Source organism: Chionomys nivalis, chromosome 7, assembly GCF_950005125.1.
Source record: "Chionomys nivalis chromosome 7, mChiNiv1.1, whole genome shotgun sequence".
NCBI classification, from domain to species: Eukaryota; Metazoa; Chordata; class Mammalia; order Rodentia; family Cricetidae; genus Chionomys; species Chionomys nivalis.
The window spans coordinates 87631300-87658427 of record NC_080092.1 but is presented as its reverse complement, the minus strand read 5'-3'; the positions used below and the strand labels follow the sequence as shown (position 1 = coordinate 87658427).

Here is a 27128-nt window from a genome sequence, read left to right as displayed (position 1 = left end):
ACTTTCTTAAAATTAGAACTGTTTAGAAAATAGAACTGTCAGTGAGAAAGGTGGCGTTTCCCAGGAGTGTTTCCTCAGGGGCTGAAGGAACACAGGTTTATAATTTGTTTCAACAACTAAGTACTTCTAGGTTTTAGTCAGTTTTATTCTCATTTCCACATATTCAGGGTTAAAAGTTTTAAATATTGAGTACTATTGCTAAAGTAATGTGGGAAAAACAACTTCCATGCTTGTTACTTTTTAAAAAAAATTTATTTTAAAGCTTTATTTATTTATTATGTATGTATACAGTGTTCTGTCTGCATGTATGCCTGCAGATCTCATTACAGATGGTTGTGAGCCATCATGTGGTTGCTGAGAATTGAACTCAGGACCTCTGGAAGAATAGCCAGTGCTCTTAACCTCTGAGCCATCTCTCCAGCCTGCTTGTTACTTTTTAATTATAATCTTTGTCCCTATAGATTGATCAGTATTTAATGTAAATCTTAGATGTACTAGGGCTTCAGGTTTAATCTAACTGATATGTTTTTAAACCAAATTTGGTTGATTCTAGTCTTTGTGTGCTGTTTTAGATTATTTTACATTTATTTATTTATTTGTTTGTTTGTTTGTTTATTTATTTTGTGTGTGCTAATGTGGATGAACACGTGCACATGCATGCACATGCCCACGTAATGGCAGATATACAGATCCAAGGACAACCTGCTGGAGACAGTTTCTCCTTCCTGGGGATTGAACACAGTTTGTCAGGCTTGGCAGCAAGCACCTTTACCTTTTGAGCCATCTTGTCAGCTTTTATTTTGTACTTGTATCAAGTAGTTGATATTACAGTAAGTTTCAGACTCTGTAGTCTGATGGGAATACATGACAAAGTAGAATGGAATCCTTGATGACTGCGTCCTGCTGGGCAGCAGTAGACCTGGGAGTGCTGCTCTAGCCTCCAGGGAGGGCGCGCTGCTGTCTCCTGTGCCTTCTGCTTCTCTTTGTTCTTTCTTGTCCAGCAAGTAATTGTGTTACTGTTCTTGGGAGGGTGCTGTGTGCTTTGTGAAGCCCCCAGCCAATCCCTGTTGTCACTGTTGATGCCCCCTCTGGTCAGTGGATGAGGTGGTGAGATGGCTCAGTGTGTGTAAAAGCACTTACCAGGAACGTATGGTAGAAAGCAATAACCAGCTCCTGACAGTTGTCATCTGAACTCAACATGTGTCCTGCGTTATATACATGCCTGCTCCCTCCCCACTAATAATAAATACACTTTACCAATGGTAGTCACCTTGAGCTGAAGACATAGTTCAGGCATTGAAAGGACCTGAGTTCTTGCCCCAGAATCTTTAAAGTCAGGCATGATAACAGATAATCTCAGTGCTGGGAAGACTGGCCAGGGAGTCTAGCCTACTCACAGAATCCCAGACCAGTGAGTAACTAGTTCAGAGATCATGTTAGCAGGCAAAGATGGTTCCATAGCTCTTGCTGGGTAAAGCTGACCATGTGAGTTCATTCTCCAGAACTGAAGTAAAATAAAGGAGAGAACTGACTCCATGCAGCTATCACACGCTTTTCTCTGACTAATTAGCCTCTGATCTTTCTTATTTCTTTGCTTTCTTTTCTTTGCTTTTTTCATCTCTGATTGCCCAGCTTCTGAAAGTCAAGGCTGTGATGCCCTCCTGTGCTTGCTCTCAGCACTTCAGTTTCCCTCTGCATGACTGCAGTTAATTCATTTTGGGTGGTGATGGGTGTGGGACTCAGGGCCTGTGGTCAAGAGACAAGCACTGAGTTATATCCCCAGTGTGAGTTTGACATTGATAAATGTCTGATTTGTGCTTGATGAAAACACACACATTTGTTGTTGGGTACAACATAAGACAGTTAAGTCAAAATTTTAAATTGTGTTGTTCTAATGCAAGTCTCTTTCCTCCTCCATTGTAAGATGTTTAAAATTATTTGCAGCTGTTTGCTTTGAGAGTGACTTTCTGACTTGTTTGTGGTACCAGGGATCGAGTCCCATAGCTTAGCATGCTAGGCAAGTGCTCAGCTACCCTCAGCCTCTCAGGTTTTTTTCAGTTCATTTTTACCAGGAGCATCCAAATTTTATATTTTCTTTTAAATTAGTATCTTAATTATTTTGAAATGTGCATTACATTTAATAATATTTCCAAGCTATACTACCTTCGGATTGGCATTTACACTCTATAGTAGAAAAGTTGTTGTTTTTTTTTTGAAGTTTTTTGTTTTGTTTTGTTTTGTTTTTGTTTTTCCGAGACAGGATTTCTCTGTAGCTTTGGAGCCTTTCCTGGAACTAGCTCTTGTAGACCAGTTTGGCCTCGAACTCACAGAGATCCACCTGCTTCTGCCTCCCAAGTGCTGGAATTAAAGGCGTGCTGCCTGGCTTGAAGTTTTTCTTTTGAATGAGTGAGAGTTGATGTGAGTGCAGGTGCCCATGGAGACCAGAAGAGGGCATCACATCCTCTGGAGCCAGCGTTAGAGGCAGTTGTGAACCAGCTGATGTAGGTGCTGGGAACTAGAGTCAGGTCCTCTGCAAGAGCACTGAGTGTTCCAAGCCTCTGAGCTGTGTCTGCAGCCCCTAAGAGCAGAAACGTTGTAACATGAACATTTATTTATTTACTGTGGGCTAAGGTGTACCAAGGCATGTTGGTAGAGCTCAGAGAACTGCATAGTATGGCTTGTGAAAGTTTGTTTACCATGTGGTTCCTGGGGATGCGACTCACATAGTCCGGCTTGACAGAAAGTGCCTTTATGAGCTGAGCCATCTTGCCAGGCCTTAATAAGAAGATTTAAAATCTAGACAAGCATCCATTTTCAAGATTTACCTTTATGTAACATCCCAACAGAGAGCAGTATCACTTTTAGGGAGTTCAGTAAAAGGAAAAGTAACAGATGTAGCCAAAAAAACAAAGGATCCGAATATAAAGTAGACAGATGCCTTAGTAACCATCCTACGGTGTAGTCAGAGATCTGTAATGTTTCCTGTGACTAAGATGAAGGAAGGCTAGACTCGGAAGTTGGGTGGTGTTAGGTTGAAAGACAGCATTATTTTTATTTACCGTGTGCATCTGGGTTCAGTGTCTGGAATTCGCAAGTATCAGTTGCAGATGTACTGACATCATTTCTGTACGGCTCTTTTCTGTTAAGGTTTTGAGTTGGTTTTTGGGTTTTTTTTTGTTTGTTCGTTTTTTGTTTTTTGTAGGGGGGTGTTGAGACAGGGTCTCTCTGTGTAGCTCTTGCTGCCCTGGAACTCACTCTATAGGCCAGGCTGGCCTCAAACTCGCAGAGCTCTATCTGCCTGCCTCTGCCTCCCTAAGTGCTGCAATTAAAGGCCTGTGACACCACCTCCTGACTGCCTTTTCTTTTCTGTTTAGTTGTTTGTTTGAGCCTAAGTCAGCCTCACACTCATACAGTCTTCCTGTCTCAGCCTAGGGATTACAGGTGTGAGCACAGGGCCTAACTTTCCCTGTGGCTTCAGTTTGCATTCTCTTGGGTTGAATGAAGTGGTCATATTTCCACGTGTTTAAAGGCAACTTTCATTCCTTTGTGATTATTCCTGTGTTCTCTATTCTTTATGCTATGGTAACCCTCATATTGGGTGCAGTCAGAGATCTAATGCCTTTCCTCATTTGGCACTATATTTTATGTAGTTGGTGTGACCTAATGTCAGTTGTTTTTACTTAGTGATAGAGAGAGTACCTTGTTGTTGACAAAGAGGAATGCAAACAGACTTAGTTTTGAGCTCCCATGGCGTTCATTTTTTTCCTGGTACTAATTCCTGTATTGGTTAGGAACTGAACTGCTAGTGATGCTGTGAAGTTACCCAGGAAAGGTAACCACACTTAGAAACCCTTACAAGTAAAGAATCCTCTTCAATTCTGTTTCTAAACGAGATCTTTGAAAATTCTTGAAAAGTGAGAATATAAGCTTCTTGCTTTGAGTGTTTTTCTCTGCAAAACCACTTCTTCCTATCTGATGTGCCCTGAGTTGTGTGCGGTGGTTGTGTTGGCTGCTTTTTCTTTGACTCTGGACTGTTGAAAGTTATCTGCTTGTGCTGGATGATGATAGAGAGACTGTTTGTCAGTGGTCGGAAAGCTTTTATAGGACTTGTACGGGGGCAGTGCTTACCAGCTTTCTCTCACACAGAGGACATCACATTCCTCCATGGTTGGCTTTGCTTTCTACTGGTCAGCATCGCAGTGAAGTCCTACAACCATTAAGTGCTTTTCTGACATTTAGATTTTGTTGTGATTTTTTCAATGTAAAAATCAGATATTTTATTTTTCTAGAAGACTCTAACAAGACATGTGACAGCAGTAACACTAGTGCTACCACTACCTCCATCCAGCCTAATCTGGAGAGCAGTGAACTCAGCTCTTCCCAGAGCGATTCTGCTAAGGCAGCTGATGACCCTGGCGCTGGGGAGAGCGACTCCCACACACCTGTCTCTGCTCAGGAAGAGATAGGTAAGAGCACACTCAGCCATTCAGGGGAGAGGTGTTTTGTTTTTTTTTTTAAACATTTTCAATTTTTTAAATAAAAGTTTAGTGGGTTGGAAAGAATCAGTGTCTCTTGTTGTGTTTTTGGTTTTGGGTTTTTTGTTTTTTTTTTCTCCCATTATCATGAGCTCACTGTTTTTGCTTTACAAAAAAATCCTACAAGAGGAGAAAAGTAGAAACCTTTTCATTCTCCTGAAGTATAAGCACCATCAGTTTTTTGTATTTTTCATTTCGTTCATATCTGTATGCTTACAAATTTTTTTTGTTTCCTTTTTTTTAATACATTAATTGGATCATTCTGCATGTGTTATTCTGCATCTTGGTTTTTTTTGTGTGTGTCTATGGTTTTTTTTTTTTCTTTATTTTCTCACATAGTGACACATGGTAGGGACTCCTCATGTTAGAGTCAAATGCATTGTTCTTAGCTGCTGCGTGGTGTTTGGCCATCACCATGGTGGTGCTTTCTACCTGTCACCACACATGTCTCTGTGTTCTGCAAGTGTTTCTGGCAGTGTAGGAAACTGAATGAAATGACTGACTGGTCAAATGGTAGGTACCCTTTACAGATAATAGTGGCTACTGCTTAGTTCATCACCCAGAAGGACAGCTCTACTAATTTCCATACTTGTATGTTTCCCTATTTCCACACCTAAATTTAACATCATTTATCTTTTATGACAGTCTTAAGAATGTATTTAATGGAAAATATTGCTTATTTCCACTTATGAATGTGGTTGCTTCTTTTCATGTGTTTAATATTCTGTGTTTTGATGATTCCTGTTTTTGCTTGTTTTTTCTATAGAATTTTAATATTTTTCATAAGTTTTTGAATTGCCTTATATATTATAGTCATTAATATCTGCTTCATATTTGTGCTTATTACTTTCTTGTGCTTAATTTTTATGTTGTTAAATTTCATCTCTTTCTGCAGGTTTTCCCTGTGTGTTATATTTTTTTAAAGGAAGATGATCTCATGAAAATAAATATTTACAGTAATTTTTCATAAGTCTGTAGCATTGTTTTAAATTTATCTTGAGTATAATTTCAGATATGACATAAGGTTGGAGATGTCTTTTACTTAGGACTTTTCCAATTGTAAATGACAACTGTAGAGGGAATATAATTAGCTTGTATGACTGGGAAAGTTCATGTTCTCCTGAAGCATAAGTGGACCCAGTGGTACAACCACTGCTCTATTCTCCCCCCTCCATTTTCAATCAACTTAAATTTGTGTGATAATTTAATTCTCTCCTAAAACAGACAGGCTTTTTCCAAGTTGCAGGTAAGATGGCACCAGCAATTTGTTCTCATGTCTTTCCAAGGTCTGTGGCCCAAAGCCCCTACTCCTGCTCCAAATCAAAAGTCTTTGAGGAAGGAATTTGAGTGGCTTATCTTGGATCATATTGTTCCACACCTGTGGCCAGGGCAGGCAAGGTATTATCGATGGCTCCAACAAAAGTATATGATCGAAATGGGTAGGAATGAATTTCTAAGAACAAGGGCTGTTTCAAAGATAGGACCACACAGAGAGCTCTGGTTGCGTCTTAGGTCACTCGTGTTTGTTCCCGTCCGTCAGTTCACAGTGCCTCTGTCTGACCCTCACCTGAAAATGTCTAAAATCCTTTGGTCCACAATTGCGCCCAGTAGTTGTATATAATTATATCTTAAGCTCCATTTAAGATTTCTCTGTGCTATGCATTGTTTGACAGGTTTGGGTATGTCTTATCTTAAATTTATAACCCATATGAAATTCTGAATTTAGCTGTTGTTCACTTTATTGTACTGACAATGGAGGGCTTACTTAGGTAGATTTGATATGGTGACAATGTATGAGAAGTGAGGTGCATGCAAGAGGTTCTTCTGGGGGCCATTTCATTGTGGTAGCCTAGGTTTGCTAGCTATTGCACAGTATGGGTTGTTGGGAATTACACAGTAACTTGGCAGCGTTGGAGAGTCCCGCCCTCACTCCCCATGTCAGTATAACAGCATTCCCTTGTAGATTTGTAGGGATTCCCACTTGTACCTAGTACTTAGTAACTTGCCTCAGGCTTCTTGGACAGGAGCCCTTCTGCTTCCTCATTATGTTTGGTGGGCCAGTAGTTTTTGCCCTTTGCTTATGCTTGCCAGAGGGGCTGGTTTAGAGCAGATGACTATTTTGCCAACAGGCTGCCTGTAGAGGTTGACTTCTTAATGGCAGCAGTGTGGACTTGGGTAGCCTGTGTTCCATGAGGATCTATCCTCGCCATGTCTTCAGCTGTGATGCTTACAGATAAGGTTGTTCTTCGCTTTATTTTTGCTGAACTAGCAAATGCAGAGGGTTAATTCCGAGCAGCATTGAATTCTAGCTGCGCACTGGGGGGCTTCTTTCAGAAAGCTCTTTCTATTCCTTCTCTTCTTTCAACAAGTGAGACCTAAAACCAAGAGAGCATCTATAAAGTATATTGCAGGATGTTAATAAATGGTCATAAGAGTTGAGAGCCTTGGGTTAAATCTCCAGTGCATGGAGAGTCTAAGAGAAGATAGCAGTATTCAGGATCACTGGCTCTCCAGCCTGCCCAATTTGCTCAGTGGCATATTTTGTAGACTAAGTCTTAAAATACTTGCTGGATTATTTAGGACTAACTCCTATTGGCAGAAATCTACCTCGCTTAAAAACAGAAATGACATTTTATTAGTGGCCTCAACAGGAGCATCTAGGGCTGGTGAAAGCCTCGGGTGTACTGTCAGGTTTAGGAAGCTAAGCCAGGTTGTCAGCTTCCTCAACATTTGCTCTTCTCATGTCTGCTCTGGAGTATTGGGGGCGGGGCTTGCTCCTTGCAAGTAACAGTCTTTCTACCATAGAGGTACAAGTTAGAGCCTCTAATTCATACCCTTCCTGCTCACTAATAGAAAAACCAGAATAGTAAGGTGAGGGTTCTGTCCAGTACATGCAGTTCAGTCCCAGAGAAGAGAACAAAACAGAGAAGAGAAGCCATACTTAAAAGCTCAAAATGGAACAGGGTGACAACTGGCTGGAAAAGCTGCCTAGTGGGATGGTGGGGTCTTCTGTCCAGTTCTCTCTGGGTGCTATAGTTGCTTCCAAAGGCAGGACCTTTGATCCATAACCCTATTTCTGTTACACAATTAAAGTGGGCAGAACATCTCCCTCCAGAGGGAAGGACAGGTAGGGAACGAATTGAGCCAACATATCAAACAATCCCCTGAAATGAACAGATAGCCTGCCCATTTGCATCTGTCTCTACTTGCCTAAAATGCCACCATATATGTAATACGAAATTCCCATCCTTGGATTTACCAATGCTACACTGCTTAATTTCTTTTTTTAAACTTTAAATTAAAAATCAGGTCTTACTCAATTTTCTGAACAATGGGAAATGTACAGTGATGAATGGCTGGGTGTGTGTGTTCACTATCCAGTGTGAAATTTGTGCATATAGAAAGCAGAAATTGTATCTGGCCATTCAGACTGTCACCGTCAAAAATGAAGTTATAAAGGAGATGTTAAGAAATCTTTATTATGTTAAAATAATTGTAGTGGGTTTTCACAGATAATTATGTACTCTAGGGAAAAATTCAGTTGGCATTTCTAAAGTTCAAGACTATTACTACTTAAGTGGAAAATCTTTCTGAAATTAACTCCAGCCTTTTAATATACAAATGCACATTAGATATACAAGACAACATTTTGTATGCATTCGAGTTGTTATGTTTGTTATTTGCACGTTTTTGGAGACCCCTCCTCTCCAGTAAATGAGTTTCAAAACAGGTAACACTGTTTTCTGCAAAATAATGAATGGCACACAGTATTTTTGCTTTTTGATGTTTGCTGTTGACAAAAACATTTAAGGATTGATGACATGCTTTGCCTATGAAAGGACTTATTCTGCTTATTTCTCTTGGACTTTAAATATATATGGCATGTAAGGGTTGGATAAATAAGGCATTCTTAGTTATTTACTTCCTGTCAGCAATCACTTTGTGGCATTTTCATTTGCTAACAGGGGATTTCAGATTGGAGAAGTCTAACGGAGAAATCGCCGAGTCCCCTGGAGCTGGGAGAGGAACGTCTGGGTCCACTCGCATCATCACCAGATTGCGGAACCCAGATAGCAAACTCAGTCAGCTCAAGAGCCAGCAGGTGGCAGCTGCGGCCCATGAAGCAAACAAATTGTTTAAGGAGGGCAAAGAGGTGTGTTCTGTTTAAAACAAAACTCTGTGTACTGTGAATAATTAGGATCGTAAACAGGAGAGATGGCTCAGAGGTTAAGAGCACTGGCTGCTCTTCTAATGGTCACATCCCAACTGGTAACACCAGCTCCAAGGGCTGCATCTGTGGCCTCCAAGGGCACCTGCACTAGTATGCCAACACCCACAGTCAGACACACATTAAATATTTAGAATTGGATTACCGTAAAATCTTATTTTAAAAAGAAAAAAGGACAGGAAATTTATAAACCTAGTTTTGAATTGTGTTTTCTTTAATGTAGTGAGTACCAAGAACAAAACTATAAGTTTGTGGCAAAGAAATTTATACACACAAATTTAGTCCATTTATTAGAATTCAGTGAGCAGATGATGTTAGAATCAGCTAATCAAGTACAATTCTGTTAGGTTTTTTTGTTTTGTTTTTAGAAGGTAGTATCTTAACTGTGTAGCTCTGACTGACCTGGAATTTGGTACGTAGACCAAGGTGGCCTCAAATTCAGGCAGAGTTCTACTTGCCTCTACCTTCCCAGTGCTGGGATTAAAGACTTGCACCACCACAACCCCATTTCCCGTGACCACTAGAAGAACGGTTGTCACTTGTAGCTCTACTAGAGCAGATGATTAGACCTGACACCACGAGCTCAGCTCGCCTAGCTGCACCCGCAGAATGATGACAGCTGTGTCTCTGATGATTTCCTGGGGAGTCCAACAGGACTGAACCACTGAGGAGGCTGAAGCAGGGAAGAATACAGCCAGTCTGAGGCAAGCCTGGCCAACTCAGGCCCTGTCTAAACCCCTGACGTCCTACATCAGGGGAGAAAAGTAAACAACCAGTATTGATTTTGATAGTCCACCGAAAGATTGAGCCCAGCTCTGTGGAAACACTATTTTAAAGACCCCAGGGCCTAGAGCAACTAAAGTTGGAAAAATGAAAAGAGCAGCAGTAGAGGATTTTTAGCCATTTGCGGGGAGAGGGGGCGGGGGCGTAGTGTGTGTAGTGCTCTCCTATTTGGATAAACTATGTGCTAGAGTTTGGTAGACTGATAGTGTGTGTCTGAGATTCATGAACGTGCTCAGTGGTGTCTATTCACTCTCCTTTCTTTCTGCAGTTATATCTTCCTTATTTAACTATAAATTACCAACTTTCACCTTTAGTTAGTTAGTTTTTTTGTTTTTCGAGACAGGGTTTCTCTGACCCTTTATAGACCAGAAATAGGTGTTGCGCGCACAAGCCTCCAGGTTAATGAGGGGGTGTCAAAAGACAACTTTGTGAAGTTAATTCTCTTATTCCACGCTTTTGTGGTATCCGTGGCTTAAAATGGGTTACCAGACTTGTGTGACAAGTATCTTTACCAACTGTCCTGTGCCCTGAGACAGTCTTGCTATGTAGCTAGCCCTAGCTAAGACTTGAATTCATGGTCTTCCCGCCTCAGCCTACTGAATGTTGGCGCTACAGGCATAAGACACCCAGCCTAGCTTCAACCTCACTTTAGCTTCTTTTCAATTTTTTTAGATCCCCCCCCCCTTTTTTTTCCTTTTAAACTTAGTCATAAGTTTACTTTTAAACTCTTAGTCATAAGATGTCTCATGTTTGGAACAATTGATTACAATTGTTGAAAGACAATTGGTCAGACAAAATTTGCATCTTTGACATGAATAATGATATTTTGATTTTCCTCATCAGGTACTGGTAGTTAACTCCCAAGGAGAAGTTTCACGGTTGAGCACCAAAAAGGAGGTGGTCATGAAAGGGAATATCAACAATTATTTTAAGCTGGGACAGGAAGGGAAGTATCGTGTCTACCACAATCAGTACTCTACCAATTCCTTTGCCCTGAATAAACACCAACACAGGGAAGACCACGACAAGAGGAGGCACCTTGCGCATAAGTTCTGTCTCACTCCAGCTGGGGAGTTCAAATGGAATGGATCTGTCCACGGGTCCAAAGTCCTTACCATATCTACATTGAGACTAACCATCACACAGCTGGAAAGCAACATCCCTTCGTCCTTTCTTCATCCCAATTGGGCTTCACACAGGTAAAGGAAACTAAAGTTCATATATTGCTGTAAATATGCTAATTACCTAAAAATTGATCCTTGGATAACTTTAAGTATCAGAAGGAGTCAAATGGAGACCAGAGCTAAAGAATATTGTGCGTCAAGGAATTGAGGGGCCTGGATGATGCCTGGAGTTGCTCCTGTGTATAAAATCTCCAGTGCTCTGAGCTAAGCCCCCTCGGTGTCCTGTGTGTGTACTCCTGCCACATAGAACCCTTTCTCATCTGAGTCGTGGTAGACTGTGAGTATTGTGTTATTCAGTTAAGAACAATGGAGTGAAATGTTTTCTTTCTTCTGAAATGCAGGGCTAACTGGATCAAGGCCGTTCAGATGTGTAGCAAACCCAGAGAGTTTGCGTTGGCTCTTGCAATTTTGGAGTGTGCAGTTAAACCTGTTGTGATGTTGCCAATATGGCGGGAGTCTTTAGGACACACAAGGTGAGTGAAGTCTGAGCTTTGGGATTGATGAGTATTGGCTATTTCTGAAATGCTAGATCATTAATAATTATGGAATAGCCCAAGAGGTCACAGTAAAGACTATCTCTTGCCAGTCTCCATTAATTCCCAGGATGCAAGACCGTGATGAAGATGAAACGAGAAATATATTAAATTTTTATCTTTTTTTTTTTTTTTTTTTTTTTTTTTTTGAGACAGGGTTTCTCTGTAGCTTTGGTGCCTGTCCCGGAACTAGCTCTTGTAGAACAGGCTGGCCTCGAACTCCCAGAGATCCGCCTGCCTCTGCCTTCCGAGTGCTGGGATTAAAAGCGTGCGCCACCACCGCCCGGCCTAAATTTTTATCTTTTATGTGTATATGTGTGTGTGGACTTGTGCATGCCATGGGTATGAATAGATGGAGAGAAGTTCGTTCATTCATTCATTCATTCATTCATTCATTTATTTATTTATTATGTATACAATATTCTGTCTGTGTGTATGCCTGCAGGCCAGAAGAGGGCACCAGACCCCATTACAGATGGTTGTGAGCCACCATGTGGTTGCTGGGAATTGAACTCAGGACCTTTGGAGGAGCAGGCAATGCTCTTAACCTCTGAGCCATCTCTCCAGCCCCTGAGAAGTTTATTCTTGACAGGTGATTCTGCTCCTTGAGCCAACTTGCCAGTCCAACGTACATATTAAAAGATATTACAAGTGAAAAGCATTTTTGACAAGATGAAAGAGTGTGTGTCTGTATCCGGTGTCTGCTTGCTTACATGTATGTTTGTTCATCATGTTTATTTCTGGTGTCTGCAGAGACCAGAAGAAGGTATTAGAACACCCTGAAGTTGGATTTACAGACTTTTGTTAGCTGAGTGGGTTCTGGAAACCAAACCAGAGTCTCTGCAAGAGCAGCCTTGTATTAAGTACTGCCATCTCTAACCCTAAGAAGTCACATTTATGCATTTATCCTAAAATGTTCCCAAAACTATGCTAAAGGTCAGGCTTTATTTCTCTTTGTAGACTTGAATGTCTGGCCAAAGATCATATAGCTACCAGGTAGACTCAGCTGTGTACTTGAGCAAGCACTAGAAGTAAGAATGAGAGCATTTGCTGCCCTTCCACAGGATCGGGTTCACTTCCCAACATACACACACCTGTAAGCCCATTGCTAGGGATCAGATATTTGGGAAATAGACACATCATGAAGGCTCTCTGACCAGTCAGTCTAGCTGGAACAGTGGTTCATTGAGAGGCCCTGTCCTTAATAAATATATTAATAAGGTGTTAGATGTCCACCTCTGGCCTCCAGCTGCATGTGCATTCCCAAGCACACCTGTGTCCGCAGAAGCAAACACACTTTAGAAAATAAGAATAAAAAATTTAAAAATTATTGTGAGGACCAAACTATACACACAAGACGTTGATTTTTATCCTAGAATTTTAAGCTAAATAAACAAACGTGTGTGTGTGTGTGTGTGTGTGTGTAGCTATGTCAGATGTGGTTGTACATTCCCTTAATTCTAGCACTGAGGCTGAGGTAAGAGAATCACAAGTTGCAGGATCTCATCTAAACAAAAAGATAAACTATCAAGAATCATTGTTGCAAAGGTGTTACACTTTTTAACAGTTTAAAGCACCAAGAGTCAGTCTGTCTGCCCTCCTACTGGGTCACTTGAGTGGTGTAACCCCCTAACTTTTTACAATGGAAATGTATTTTCCAGCCCTTTAAGCATGTTTTATTTTATAATGATGTGGTGGCTCACATCTGTACTGGTAGCACTTGAGGAAGTGTAGGCCACAGGGTCTGAGGTACAGAACAAGACTGTCCCCAAACCAAACAATTTAAGCCAAATGTCATGGAGTGCTTGGGTGGCGAAGGCAGGTAGATCTCTGAGTTTGAGGACAGCCAGGGCTACACAGAGAAACCCTGCCTTGGAACCCTTCCCCTGACACATAAAAAAAAAAAAAAGCAGAAACATAAAAACAAACCAAGAAGAATAGCCGGGCGGTGGTGGCGCACGCCTTTAATCCCAGCACTCAGGAGGCAGAGGCAGGCAGATCTCTGTGAGTTCAAGGCCAGCCTGGTCTAGTCTACAAGAGCTAGTTCCAGGACAGGAACCAAAAAAGCTACAGAGAAACCCTGTCTCGAAGAAAAAAAAAAAAAAAAAAACAAGAATAAATCTCTCTGTGATGTCAGGTTTTGTCCTGTCACTATGAAATTTCATTTATGTGTGGTTGGATTTTTGGGGGTAGAATTTGGTAAGATAATTAAGATTTATTTAGAAATAATATTAGTAAAACTCTGAATTAGAAGGACAAGCTGAGCCAGTTGTGGTGGCGCACGCCGGTAGGATTTGCTGAAGGAGGCAGAGGCAGGAGGATCATGAGTTTGAGGCCAGCCTGGGCTACACATTTGAAAAAAAAAAGAAGGATAAGCTGAGCTGGGCATTCTCCATGCTTATGAGGTGGAGGTAGACAGAGTTCTGTGAATTTGAGACTATCCTGATCTACACAGCAAGGTCCAAGCCAATTACGGCTACATTGTAAGACCCTGTGGGGCTTGGGGATCATGGCTCAGGGGAGAAGGCCAGAAAGTCTCCATGCTGAAATGTAAGTTGTCATCACTGCTGTGGTCCTGCTGTGTCTAGAAGACACTGAGTCTGGTCCTCCCCAGCCTCTGGTACTTAGGATCTTTCTTCCGCGCTCTTCTTCCCCTGAGCCTTAGGGCAAGTGATGTGACAGAGATGTTGTACTGTGAGTGAGCAATCCACAGACCCTTGCTCTCTCTCTGATGTGGTCAGCTGTGAGTGTCCACTGCACAAAACTACTTGTCTGGTGAGGTTTGAGAGCTCCGCCTTCCGACCTACACACACAGTTGTGTACACCATACACAAGTGAACACAATACTCGGTTAACATCTTAGGTGCAGCGAGGCTCCTGCCAAGCCCGAGGACCTGAGTTTGTAAGCAGCGAGGCTCCTGCCAAGCCCGAGGACCTGAGTTTGTAAGATCCTAGCACGGGGAAGTAACAAGCCAGGCATGTGGCGTGTGCTTTCCGTCTCAGCGCTTGGCACATGGAGGCAGGTAGATCGGGAATACAAGAGCAGTCTTAGCCCAGAACTTGATGCCATCGTGGGATATATTAGATCCTATTTCAGGAAACAAACATCAAAACCCCCGAAGAGATAGATGATTTGGGGGTTCAGAGAACTGGTTGCTCTTCCAGAAGACCTGAGTTCAGTTCCTAGCACTCAGGTGGTGATTAACAACTATCTGTAACTCCAGTACCAGGGATCTGGTGTGGTCTTCTGGCCCCTCTGAGTCCCTACAGACATGAGGTGCAAATAACTCATTCAGGCTCTCACATCTACACATTAGATAAGTAATAAAATAAATAAATATATAATAAATAAATATAATAGGTATTATATTGAGGTACTCACATCGTTAATTTCGTTTTTTACATAGCAGAGGGTGGAGAATTAAGATTGAGGCCAGCCTGAGCTAAATAACATACATGAACCTTCTCTCAAAATATAACAAAATATTGGAAGCTGTCAGAGCACTTTCTGGTCAGAAGCAGCAGGATGGTACATTCAGGGATTTCTCAAATAAGCCCTAAGACACTTGGAAGCTCCGCTGTGGACACCGCATGCCATTGAGCAAAGAGGACATGTTTCAGGGAAGAGGCCTCAAATTGATCAAGGTTAAAAAACAAAACGAGGGACTGGAGAGATGGCTTAGCAGGTAAGAGCGCTAACTGCTCTTCCAGAGGACCTGGGTTCAATTCCCAGCACCCACATGGCAACTCACAACTGTCTCTAACTCCAGTATCTGACACCCTCACGCAGACATATATGCAGGCAAAATATCAATGCAAATAAAAAAAAAACCCACAGTGCTAATTAGAAGAAAGACAAAACATGAATTAAGTTATATTATTGTTCTGATACTTTTCTTTTTAAACAGATTTAAAACAAAGGTGCAATGGAGGAGGGAATTGAATACATATATTTAAAAAACCATTATCATAATTAAACTCAAAAGAGAGATGACAAATTGAGGGAAAATATCTGCACCACAAATGGAAAGTGTTTTCAATTGACAAAGACCTTCTATAAAGGAAAAGGACTAACAGTCCGGTACAAGTGAGACACAGGACCTGAACAGGCGTTGTGCAGGAAATACGGGTAGAGGGCTAGTAGACACAGAACAGTGACTTCTGCCATAGTTGGAAATCAGTGGGATGGGATTGTTTGCCACCCAGGTTGTAAGTGTGATACTCAACTCAAATGTGTGGGGCAGCAGTTGGGTTTGTGACTGACAGGCCCAGGTGTGCCTGTGCTTGCTTCTTTTTGTCAGCATTTCAAGTACAGGAACTTCTAGTCTCTGCCATCCCGTCACTGAGGAGGACTATGGAGGGCTACTCCTCATGTTCAGCATGAAGGAGACACAATGTTGTATATGGTATCTCTGCAGTAATACCACAGCACAGAGTCCTGGGTGCTGCCTGGAGATTACGGGTGGAGCTGACGGTTCATTCTTATGGTCTGGCTCTCAGGTGACTATAGAGAAAGGAAAATCTGCCACCATCTTCACCATCACCACCCCGCCCAGTAGTGTGGAATGACGACTGAAGCTGCATGGTCCTATCCTGATGGGGCTCTTTGAAGTCTCCAGGTCATCAGTAGTGTCCAGGGCTTTCTGTCTCACAGACAGGATTGAACTACCGATTGAATTGAACTACCGATTGAACTCTTTGTGTTGCTGCCTTTCCCCATAAAGACTTTGGTGGTGGTGGCCCAAGCAATACAACTTCACTCAGGGTCAGCACACATTACAATGAACTAACTACACCAAAGCAAAGTGAAGCCTTTGTATCTGTTTGCTTGTGGACAGAAACCAAGAGCCCAAGGGTGCCTGTCAGCAGCATGATCTGCGCTGTCATTGTCTGAACTGGAGCTGGTCCCTCAGGAATACACATGGAAGCTGTGGAAACTGATGATGGTGGCCCAGTTCCATCCTGGTTCTATCCCTGAGGCTGTACCTTGCTGTGGCTGTTTTACTCCCTAGTTCTGAGACAGGGAACAGGCGTCCCCTTCTACTCTGCTCAACAGTTGTCACGCTAACGGGCAGTATCTGATGCTGCTGCATGTTGAAACCTCAGTACAGAGGAAGAAGATGGGGAGGGAGAGTGCTTGCTTCCTCGCTTGTTCCTTTGAGACCGCATCTCAGTGGACGTCCCTGCCTGCTATAACCACAGACTCCCATGTGCTGAGATGACAGGCTTTTGCTACCAAGACTGAATTTAATTAATTTTAAAAAATTGTGTTGCTGGGCGGTGGTGGCGCACGCCTTTAATCCCAGCACCCGGGAGGCAGAGGCAGGCGGATCTCTGTGAGTTCGAGACCAGCCTGGTCTACAAGAGCTAGTTCCGGGACAGGCTCCAAAACCATAGAGAAACCCTGTCTCGAAAAACCAGAAAAAAAAAAAAATTAAAAATTGTGTTGTGCGACTGGGTGGTGGTGGCATCAACTTTAGTCCCAGCACATAGGAGGCAGAGGCAAGTGGATCTGTGAGTTCGAGGCCAGCCTGGTTACATAGCTAATTTGAGGACAGCCAGGGATACACAGTGAAACCCTGTCTCAAAAAATCAAAAATAATAAAATAAAATGTGTTGTGATATGGGAAGACTTAGTGGTAGAATGTTTGCCTAGCACACTGAAGACCCGCGCTTTAATCCCCACACTACGAAGATAAAGGTGTTTGTATTTGCTGGTTAGAAGTCCTAGTCTGAGTTGTTCATGTGGTGTCAGTTCTATTTAGAGTGGATTCTCCATAGGTATTTGTAGTGTTGGCTTGTACAAGAATAAAACATTAGTGTTTCTTTGGGGAGGTGTTTAGAAGGGCTATTCCTTCTTATGGCTAGTTTTCTGTTCTGATCTCTCCTCTAAGGGAATGCCACATCTGTTTATTTTTGTCTGTTGGGAATGTCTGGGGTGTAGGGTTCTAACTAAGCACTCTCTGGTTTTCTCCCTAATTTTCAGTATAACATTCATATCTTTTTCCTTTTTCAAAATTAATTTTTTTTAATCTGTGTATTCTTAGGTTACATAGGATGACATCAATTGAAAGGGAAGAAAAAGAGAAAGTTAAAAAAAAGGAGAAAAAACAGGAGGAGGAGGAGACGATGCAGCAGGCCACGTGGGTAAAATACACGTTTCCAGTGAAGCACCAGGTAACTGGGCCTGTGGCCTGCAGTGCACGCCTTTGCAGTCACTCTGCTTTCCTTTGTAACTGTTGAATTAATGAGGTGGTATGAATACATCTTGTAATTTTGTAAGCTTGATTTTTCTCTTAGAATTTGATACCAATTTGTTGAAATTAGTAATAAAAGTAAAAGCATTGTTAAATTTAAAAGCAGTGTTAACAATCTTTCATAAATCTTGAGATTCCAACTGAAAATTGATTATTTGGTAAATTTAATTAATTTTGCCTGATTCTTTAATTATTATACTTTTATCTATTTATGTGAGTGTGAGAGCACACGCACATACAGAGGTTACAGGATAATTGGCAGGAGCTGGTTCTCCTGTTTTCGCCTTGTGTATCCTTGTCCACTCTGCCATATCTCTGGCTCAGTTTGCCTGATTCTTGGCCTGTGTTTGGCAGATGCTTCTTTAACCATTGGGTTTTCATTTCTACCAGGTTTGGAAACAAAAAGGAGAGGAATACAGAGTGACAGGGTATGGCGGCTGGAGCTGGATTAGTAAAACACATGTTTATAGGTTCCTTCCCAAATTACCAGGCAACACCAATGTGAACTACAGGAAGCCCTTTGAAGGAGGTGAGTAGTGGACTGTTTCAGTAGCTAGAGCTAATAGGAAATCTTCACTGTTTCCCTGCTGCTGGTTGTCTTTTGTTTGTAGGACCACTTCTAACCAGAAGTATTTCTTAGAAGTTCATAGTTTACTGACTTTATTTCAGATAAATGTATCCTTATGAAAAATTTAATAGCATGTGGACAATACTGTTGGGATTTACTAATTTACAAGTTCTAAAGTTTTCTTATTTAAGATTATTTATATTTTATGCTTATGAGTGTTTTACCTTCATGTGTCTATGTGCAGCATATGTTCATGCCTGTTGCCCACAGAACCCACAAAGAGGACATTCAATTCCCTGGACTTGGAGTTAAGAGATGACTTTTGGCCACCATGTGGGTGCTGGGAACTGAACCTAGGTCCTCTGCACAAACCACAAGTGCTGTTGACAGCAGAGCCCTCTCCAGCCCTGTAAACTAAAGGTTTTTAAATAACCTTTATTTATAAGGTTTTAGTTACAGAAAAACAAGAGAAAGTAATTTTTAAAAATAGTCATGTAATTATTATATTCAAAATAGGGATTTTTTGGGGGGGGGATCTACCTACCCCAAGACTTTATAGTCAGTACTAGTTGACATTTTGAGTACTATGACACATATAAACCTAGAAGGGAAGTGAATAGGGACGCCATGACAGGCACCAGTATTCTGAGTTATAGAGCTCAAAAAAATGTCTCCCTTCTGTTTATGTTGTGTGTAGTACTCCATTTGGTTTGGTTTAGTTTGTTTGTTTGTTTTGTTTTGTTTTTTTATTATTTATTTATTTTTTTGGTTTTTGGTTTTTTTGAGATAAGGTTTCTCTGTAGCGATAGTGCCTGTCCCGGAACTAGCTCTTGTAGACCAGGCTGGCCTCGAACTCCCAGAGATCCGCCTGCCTCTGCCTCCCAAGTGCTGAAATTAAAGGTATGTGCCACCATTGCCCTGCTGGTTTTGTTTTTTTAATTAGAAATAATGAAATATACTTATTGCATAGTACTTGGTGGTTTTTATCTAAACTGGATATATTCAGTTCTTAGATTAGGAGACCGTAGGTTAAGAGGGCTTATAGATAACCAGAGTTTGGTTCCTAGCATCCACATTTAGTAAGTAGCTTAACAGCCCCGTGCTATTAAGGGATTTTGATTTCCTCTTCTCATCCCTGAGGGCATCTGCACACAGATTTACATAAAGTCTCTCTCTCACACACACACACACACACAAGAATAAAAATAAACTGGGCTGTGGTGGCACACACCTTTAATTCCAGCATATCTCTGTGAGTTTGAGGCTAGCCTGGTCTATAGAATAAGTTCCAGGACAGCCAGAGCTGCACACCTGTCTCAAAAAACAAAAACAAAGTAAAAATAAAGTTCTAATATTACAACTGTCTGTTGCCATACATGTAATTCTTTTTAGCCAAAAATAATACAGATGATAATAAGGATGAATCAGATAAAAGGAAAAGTCCACGAAGTCCAAAAAAAATTAAGACAGAATGTGATTCTGGGAAAGATGAGGCAAAAGATGCTGAAGCTGCAGCAGCAGCAGACGACAGTGCAATGGAGCTCTCCAAGGTGTCTGAGAAGAAGGACCACGGTAAGCAGGCGCCAGGATGGTGGGGTCAGGGTGAAGAGAATGCCCAGAATCAGGTCCCACGGGCAAGATACTGCACCCTCTCATAAGAGTGTAATTCATGGCCGGGTGTTGGTGGCGCACGCCTTTAATCCCAGCACTCGGGAGGCAGAGGCAGGCGGATCTCTGTGAGTTCGAGGCCAGCCTGGTCTACAAAGGGAGTTCCAGGACAGGCTCCAAAGCTACGGAGAAACCCTGTCTCGAAAAAACAAAAACAAAAAAAAAAAAAAAAAAAGAGTGTAATTCATGTAGTGGGTGATTGACCGTGCCATCTGTAAATGCTGTAGATGTATGTTCACAGGCTTGTTCAGCATCTATGACAGTTCCACAGCATTTCATCATGCCAAAGGAAGTCACTTTCTGATCCCAACCCATCAGTCTATTCTTGGTTGAGTTGTCTGTTTTAGACATTTTTAAAATGAAGTTAGGCAGTCTATTGGTCTCCTTTAATCTGACACAATGTTTTCAAGGTCCATACACATTGTAGCGTATTCCAAAGAACACTCCACTGTATTGCTAGGCCTCAGTTCATCTGTGCAGTCATTGATCAGTGAATAATTGGCTGTTTCTTGTTTCCAGCTGTTATAAACACTGACACTTTAAGTTTTAGGATTTGTTCCTTGTTTGAGAAAGAAACTCACTGTGTAACTCTGATTGGCCTGGAATTCACTATGTAGAGCAGGCTGGTCTGGAACATACAGAGAATCCACCTACTTCTGCCTCCTGAATGCTTGGGATTAAAGGTGCCACCGTAATCAGCTAATTAATGTTTAGTTGGGTTTTGTTTGTTTGTTTCATTTTGTTTTGTGGGTCCCAGAGATCGAACTCAGGACCTCACGCATGCTTGACAACAAAGCCTTTACCCAGTGAGCCACCTCGCCAGCTTGATATACAAGTATTTCCGTAAATACAGGTTTTCACTTTTTTTTTTTTTTTTTTTTTTTTTTGTTTTGTTTTTCGAGACAGGGTTTCTCTGTAGCTTTGGTGCCTGTCCTGGAACTAGCTCTTGTAGACCAGGCTGGCCTCGAACTCCCAGAGATCCGCCTGCCTCTGCTTCCCGAGTGCTGGGATTAAAGGTGTGCGCCACCACCACCCGGCTCAGGTTTTCACTTCTTAGTGGTGTACCAAGGAGTGGAATTGCTAGATTGTATGGGGACTCCATATTTAAGCTTCTGTGAAAGTTTAGGACCAGTGAGATACATAAATAAAAACGTTGGGAGATGGCACCCTGGGAAATGTGCTTAGAGCTTAAGCATGAGGACTAGGAGCTCGTATTCCAGAGTCCGTGTACCTGCCACTGGGGCACTGGTGGCCTGCCGGAAATGCCAGCACTGCAATCCAGAGTCTTGCTAACTAGACCAGCTGTATTGGTGAGCTCTGGGTTCAAAGAATAAAATGGAAACATATTGAAAAAGAATCCAGAAGTCAGCCTTGGGCCTCCTATACATAAATGTAAATGCATGCACATGCACGCATGCGTACACACACCCACTGTATATATGTATACATAGAGAGGAACCTAAGCAAACATACATGCATGAACTGAAAACATAGGCTAAGCATGGTGGTTTGCACCTATAATCCTAGTACTTGGGAGACTGGGGCAGAAGATTGACTTGAGTCTGAGACTATTGGGGGCTACAGATATTGGGGGCTACAGATTGAGGCACGAAACAGTTTCTGGCTTGACTGCTTATGACTCCTTGATCACATGTTGTTTCTCCACAGATCCAAAGAAATCTGACTTTTTTGCTCAAATCAAACACTAATTTTGAACTGTTTATAAGTAATAGAACTGGAGGAGATTTTTAACTAATGAAAAGAAACAAAAACAAGTCATCTATAATTCTAGCTCTTCGTAAGCTGGGGATAAAGAGTCATTGCAAACCCAGCCTAGTAGACACAGTGAGTTCCAGGACCCCCCTTCGTGAAAATAACTAAGTAGTTAATTGATGAGAAAGGAGAATTAAATAATTCATTAATGCGAAAAAGAAAACCAGAAGAAACAAATAGAAGTTTTAAACCCATAGATGCCTGATAGCACATGTGCCAAAAGTGGTTTAATTAGTTTGCTGTGTGGCCTAGGATATCCTCAGAACTCGTGCTACTCCCGCCTCTGCCTCCCCCAGTGCTGGGTGACGAACCTCCATCCAGCTTAGCACAGGTGATGACCGTGCTGTAGGTATAATGCACACGCTCAGTAGCCTGTCATAGGCGAAGTCATTTTCCCAGTATAAAATCCCATCAACTTAGGTACCAAAAATCAGAATCATCCAGTATTTGAAATGTTAGGTGTTTTTTTAGCCCCATTTAAAGTTTAGCAGTGTCCATGACCTACCTCTACATATGAAAATAACAATAGTAGATACTTCTGAAAATGAGAATTTCTCATGAGGAAAATAACTTCATAGTGAAAATTACGTTTTTATCGATGTCTTTAATTCGCAGATGTAAAAGAAGTTTTGGAGTCTGATAATGACAAATGCTTCAAGGAAGAACCAATGGAGATAGATGATAACGTGAAAACAGAGTCCCATGTAAACTGTCAGGAGAATACTCAAGTGGATGTGGTCAATGTCAGTGAGGGGTTCCATCTAAGGACTAGTTACAAAAAGAAAACAAAATCATCGAAACTGGATGGGCTCCTGGAAAGGCGTATTCGACAGTTCACACTGGAAGAGAAGCAACGCCTTGAAAAGTTGAAGCTGGAGAGTGGGGTGAAGGGAGTAGGCAAGCCCCCCATAAGTGCTCTGCAAAGCCCCTCTGAATCCGCAGTAACTGCGAAGGCCAGTGAAGGCTGTCAGAATGACTTGCTTAGACAGGAACAGAGCCCCAGTCCAAGCCAGGCTAGCCTTGGGGACTCAGGGCAGGGGTGCTCACCAAGTGATTCCACAGTTCTTGGCCTCAGTGATACTAGTCTGAGTACAAACCAACTCTATCAGAAAGATCAAGTGTCAGATGGTGTCTCTGTTCAGAGTTCAGGGCCAAACTGTCACAGACAGAGCTCTGTTGAAAGTGACCTTGATGCCAGGGTCTCAGAGCCCACTGCTAAGGGACTGGAACTAAGTCAGACTAAAACAAAAGGAAGTGACTTTTTCATTGATAACTCTAAACCAGCCAGTGCAGATTACGTTGGTACCTTGATCTCTAAGAACAAAAAGTCACTCCCACAGGAAGATAGCATTATTGTGCCTTCTTCCAAGAGTACTTTACCTGTATCAGTACCTAAAAGTACCGGTGACAGAGATGCCCGGTCTTCCTCAAAAGGAGTGGACTTTGATGGGAAACCAGGTTGTGACTCTGAATATAATAGCACTTTGGAAAATAGTTCTGATACTATATCTGTTCAGGATAGCAGTGAAGAAGACATGATTGTTCAGAATAGCAATGAATGTATCTCTGAGCAGTTCACAACAAAAGACCAAGGCATGGAGAGTGTGGAGCCGTCAACATATGAGTTAGTTCCTAAATCTGCTGAAAATTGTGAAGATAAACTACAGGGTAAGGTAACTGAAGCAAATGGTAAAAAAATAGGGCAGCACCAGAAGCTGGACGAGAGATCAGTTAACAAATGTGTTGGCCAAGTAAGCCTAAAACATATCACCGACAAAAAGAATAATGAAAATCAAGATTCTGAAAAGAAAGGACAGAAGGCAAATAAATTCCAGATAAATGGCAAAGATAGTAAAGTTAAGGGGTTCCTGAAAGGGCAGTGTGCGAAGGACGGCTCTGAAGGGAAAGCTGTGAATGTTACTGTTGAACCAAAGGTCAATAATGTCAATAAAGTGATCCCTGGAAATATCAAGTCACTGGCTGTTAAAGAATCTGCTGTGAAGCCCTTTGTTAATGGTGACATCAGCATGGAAGATTTCAATGAACAAAACAGTTCAGAAACCAACTCACATTTACTGAGTCCTTCAGATGCCAAAGGTAATCACCAAGACAGCCTACACACCCTACCGACCACCAAAGAGTCAAACAGTACCCAGGTAACCATACCTCCAGCCCCTTGCCCAGAACGTAACTCACGTAATCAGGAGGAAGATATGGAAACAGAGAGTTCAGAGGTTAAGAAGGTTACCCCATCTCCTGTTGCTTCTAACCTTACTAATGACTTCATGGATGAAAATGGTCTACCCTCCAGCAAGGACAGGAATGTCAATGGAGAATCCAAAAGGAAAACAATCATCACAGAGGTCACCACGATGACATCCACAGTTGCCACAGAATCGAAAACTGTCATTAAGGTAGCAAAGGGGGACAAGCAAACTGTGGTTTCTTCCACAGAAAATTGTGCCAGATCCACTGTCACAACTACCACTACCACTGTGACAAAGCTCTCCACACCCTGCCCAGACAGTGATATTGACACCATCTCTGTAAAGGAGCAGAGCAGAACTGTGGTCACCACGACAGTGACGGACTCCCAGACCACTGCAGGAAGCACGCTGGTAACATCCATGACAGTGAGCAAAGAATACTCCACAAGAGACAAGGTGAGACTGATGAAGTTCTCCAGACCCAAGAAGACCCGCTCCGGAACAGCCCTGCCGTCCTACAGGAAGTTTGTTACCAAGAGCAGCAAAAAGAGCATTTTCGTGTTGCCAAATGATGACTTGAAAAAGCTGGCCAGGAGAGGCGGGATCCGGGAAGTCCCTTACTTTAATTATAATGCAAAACCTGCCTTGGACATATGGCCATATCCTTCTCCTAGACCAACCTTTGGTATCACGTGGAGGTATGTACTTTTATATGTTATTTGGGGGGGGGGGCTAAAGAAGTTCTTTTAAATCTCATTTTTAAGTAAAAATGAGCTTCTAGAAGAGAGGGAAGCATATATGTAATGGCCAGGGTTAGTGATGGAAATGAGATACAGAAAGCTTCTAACTCTGCCCAGCGGGTGGTACTAACCTTTACCCAGAAGCTGCGGATTTACCAAAAATGTAAGGGATTCTTTTAATATGCATGTCCATTTTTACTTCCATGAGACGAGAGCGCACCAAGCTTGTTTTCATGGTCTGACTTTCAAGTCACTGCATGTTGTTTCCTCTACACCACAGCAACCCCAGAATTGGATGTTCACTTCCTGGGTCTCATAAAAACATGCCTGTAATTTCATAAAGCCCATCATATCAGACCTTCCTAGTGAAATTTATTTGCATGATAAACATGTTTTGGAATCTCTGTTATTTATGTAAGAAAAGATAGGCTGTAATTTCCTAGGAAATGTCTTAAAATACAGAAATAGTCTTATTCAGAATGCTCTGGGTCCTTGTGATTGGGAACAAGCCTCAGTTTATAGTATTGACAGTTGTTAATCCATATTCATTTTTCACTGGGAAGGGGGCTTAGAAGTTTCTCCTATGGACATAAGTAATTTTCCTTTGACCACAGAGGCCAGGTTAAGCACAGTACCTGCTTTTCCTGACCCCAGCCAGCACTTCATGTGCTGTTTGTGTTCCACATGCTTGTCCAGGTTCTGTCCCTTTCCATGTCTCTGTCTCTGTCTTTTCCCCCTTTTTGAGAGGGATGAGGGGGTTGAACATAATCATTAAGAATGGCAAGCTTGGAAAGCAGCGTGATCTAGGCTACAGTTAGTGTTAGTGGTCATTCCAGCTGGTTACTGAGCAGGGCATCATCTCTCTTAAGACTTCCTTTCAGCGTGTCTTAAGTATTTCCAGATTCAGTTACCGGCATTCTTTATATTGGAATCAGCTAGCTAGTGTCAGAAAAGACCACAAAACCGGTGTAAATGCAAATTCTCCCTAAAGGAATTCATTGACTCTGGTGATCACTCCTCGTTTGTATGAGCACGTTTTTATCCCTCATCGTTGATTTGAAGATGTCATCACTCCATGGCACATGCGCTAGAGACAGCTGAAAAGTGCACTTTCTCTGCAGGGCCTGCAATGAAGGATTTGCAGAATCCTGCAGAGAATCAAGGAACTCTTCATTGCAGTTCATGGAGTTGTAGGATTGCTCTGTACTTTTCTGCTTTCTTCATTGAGAGCGGTCCCAAAGTGCACCCTTGACTGTCCTGCAGGTAACTTCTTTCCCACTGGAAAAGTTACTACACACCAGTAGTTGGACTCAGATGACCCGCAGGTGGGAGCTGTTCTTTCTGCTCCAGTGTTCTGAAGTACAACATAGTTTGGCTGGGAAGCACTGTCCTCTGAGCCTGGAAAGAACCAGGCCCCAATCCTAACCCTTGGGTGGGTGCCTGCAGTGCAGGCGCCTTGACTTAGAGGATTTTGTTATGTGCTGGCATGTATCATATCTGTTGGTCACTCTCATTTTTTAATGGAAAGAAATACCGTACTGTACATTCTTAATCTGTTGAAGTTGAAATTAATAACTATCACTTCTGACTAATAGAAGCATGGGTAAAAATATGTGTTATTTTGATTGAGAAAACTTTTTTTAAAATACTACAAAAACTATGTAAAGTGCAGTTTTATACTAACCTTTGAGTCTCATGTGTTTACTGCTTAGTAGAAGAATTCCAAGAGCTGATGGTGATTCTCACTCTATTTATTTGTTTATTCACATTTGTTTGTTGGGGGTGGTTCTTATGGGTCTAGCTATGCAGCCCAGGCCGGTCTCAAACTCCTGTCCTCCCACCTCAGCTTCATAGGTAGTTAAGACTACATGTAGGCCCAGCTGTGTGTGTGATACATATTTTTAATGTAATGTTAAAGCTGAGCACTTTAGGAAAGTTGACACTTGTCTCATGGGTGCAGTAAAACCTTTTTGACCTCTGTACATACATTTCCTTATACCTGTTTTCCCTGGCAAGACTCTGTGTCACTGTCATTTCAAACTGGCAGTTGTTCCCCATAATGCTCTTAGAGGGGTCCTGCTCTCTACCTGGTCTATTCTGAGTGATTGGTGGACTGCTCTCTCCTGCAGGGAAGGGAGGGGAAGCTTGCATCACCCGAGGACCCTAGGAGAGAAGGGAAGCCTGGGTGTCTAGTTTACTTGCTTTCCTTTAAGCCTTCTCTCTGGCATAGCTCATTCTGACTTCTGCTTTCTTCTCCATGCAAGCTCCATCGCCATTTGCACCCACCCCTCTAGCCATAACTGCGCAGGATGTAGTGTCCGAGAAGTGTGTGCTTTTTACACTTTGTTCCTTCTCGTGTGTGCCCCGTGACCTAAGGACTTGCTTCTCTTACAGCTCTTCCAGGTAGATTCTAATAGACTTCTCTGTATCCCAGCTTTGTTCAGCCCTGGCCCTTTGGCAGCACTCCATTGTTTGAATGCGTGAGTGAGTGAGACAGCAAACTGATAATCCATGGGGCGTTGGTAGAGTACAAGACCTTGGGTTCTGTCATCAGGACAGTGGAGGTGCTTGAGGCAAGACCGGCAAGTGAGGATTTGAAGTTATTGTTTGACCCTAGAGAACAAGCAAAGGAGAAAGAGAATAAGAAATGCT

General features: G+C 42.1%; 1 protein-coding gene across 13 annotated transcripts in view; it reads left to right on the top strand.

The window, feature by feature from the left end:
• Bptf (bromodomain PHD finger transcription factor) overlaps positions 1-27128 on the top strand; it is a 113596-nt gene that overhangs the window by 46709 nt on the left and 39759 nt on the right. For 8 of the 13 annotated variants that reach the window (XM_057776736.1, XM_057776735.1, XM_057776733.1 and 5 more), the window contains exons 6-13: positions 4290-4466; positions 8501-8688; positions 10390-10745; positions 11072-11203; positions 17311-17440; positions 17911-18049; positions 19481-19660; positions 22145-24434. In XM_057776736.1, coding sequence (XP_057632719.1) covers positions 4290-4466; positions 8501-8688; positions 10390-10745; positions 11072-11203; positions 17311-17440; positions 17911-18049; positions 19481-19660; positions 22145-24434 — 3592 coding nt within the window. The remainder of the gene's footprint in view (positions 1-4289; positions 4467-8500; positions 8689-10389; positions 10746-11071; positions 11204-17310; positions 17441-17910; positions 18050-19480; positions 19661-22144; positions 24435-27128) is intronic. The other 5 variants (XM_057776737.1, XM_057776734.1, XM_057776741.1 and 2 more) reach the window with 2 other exon arrangements.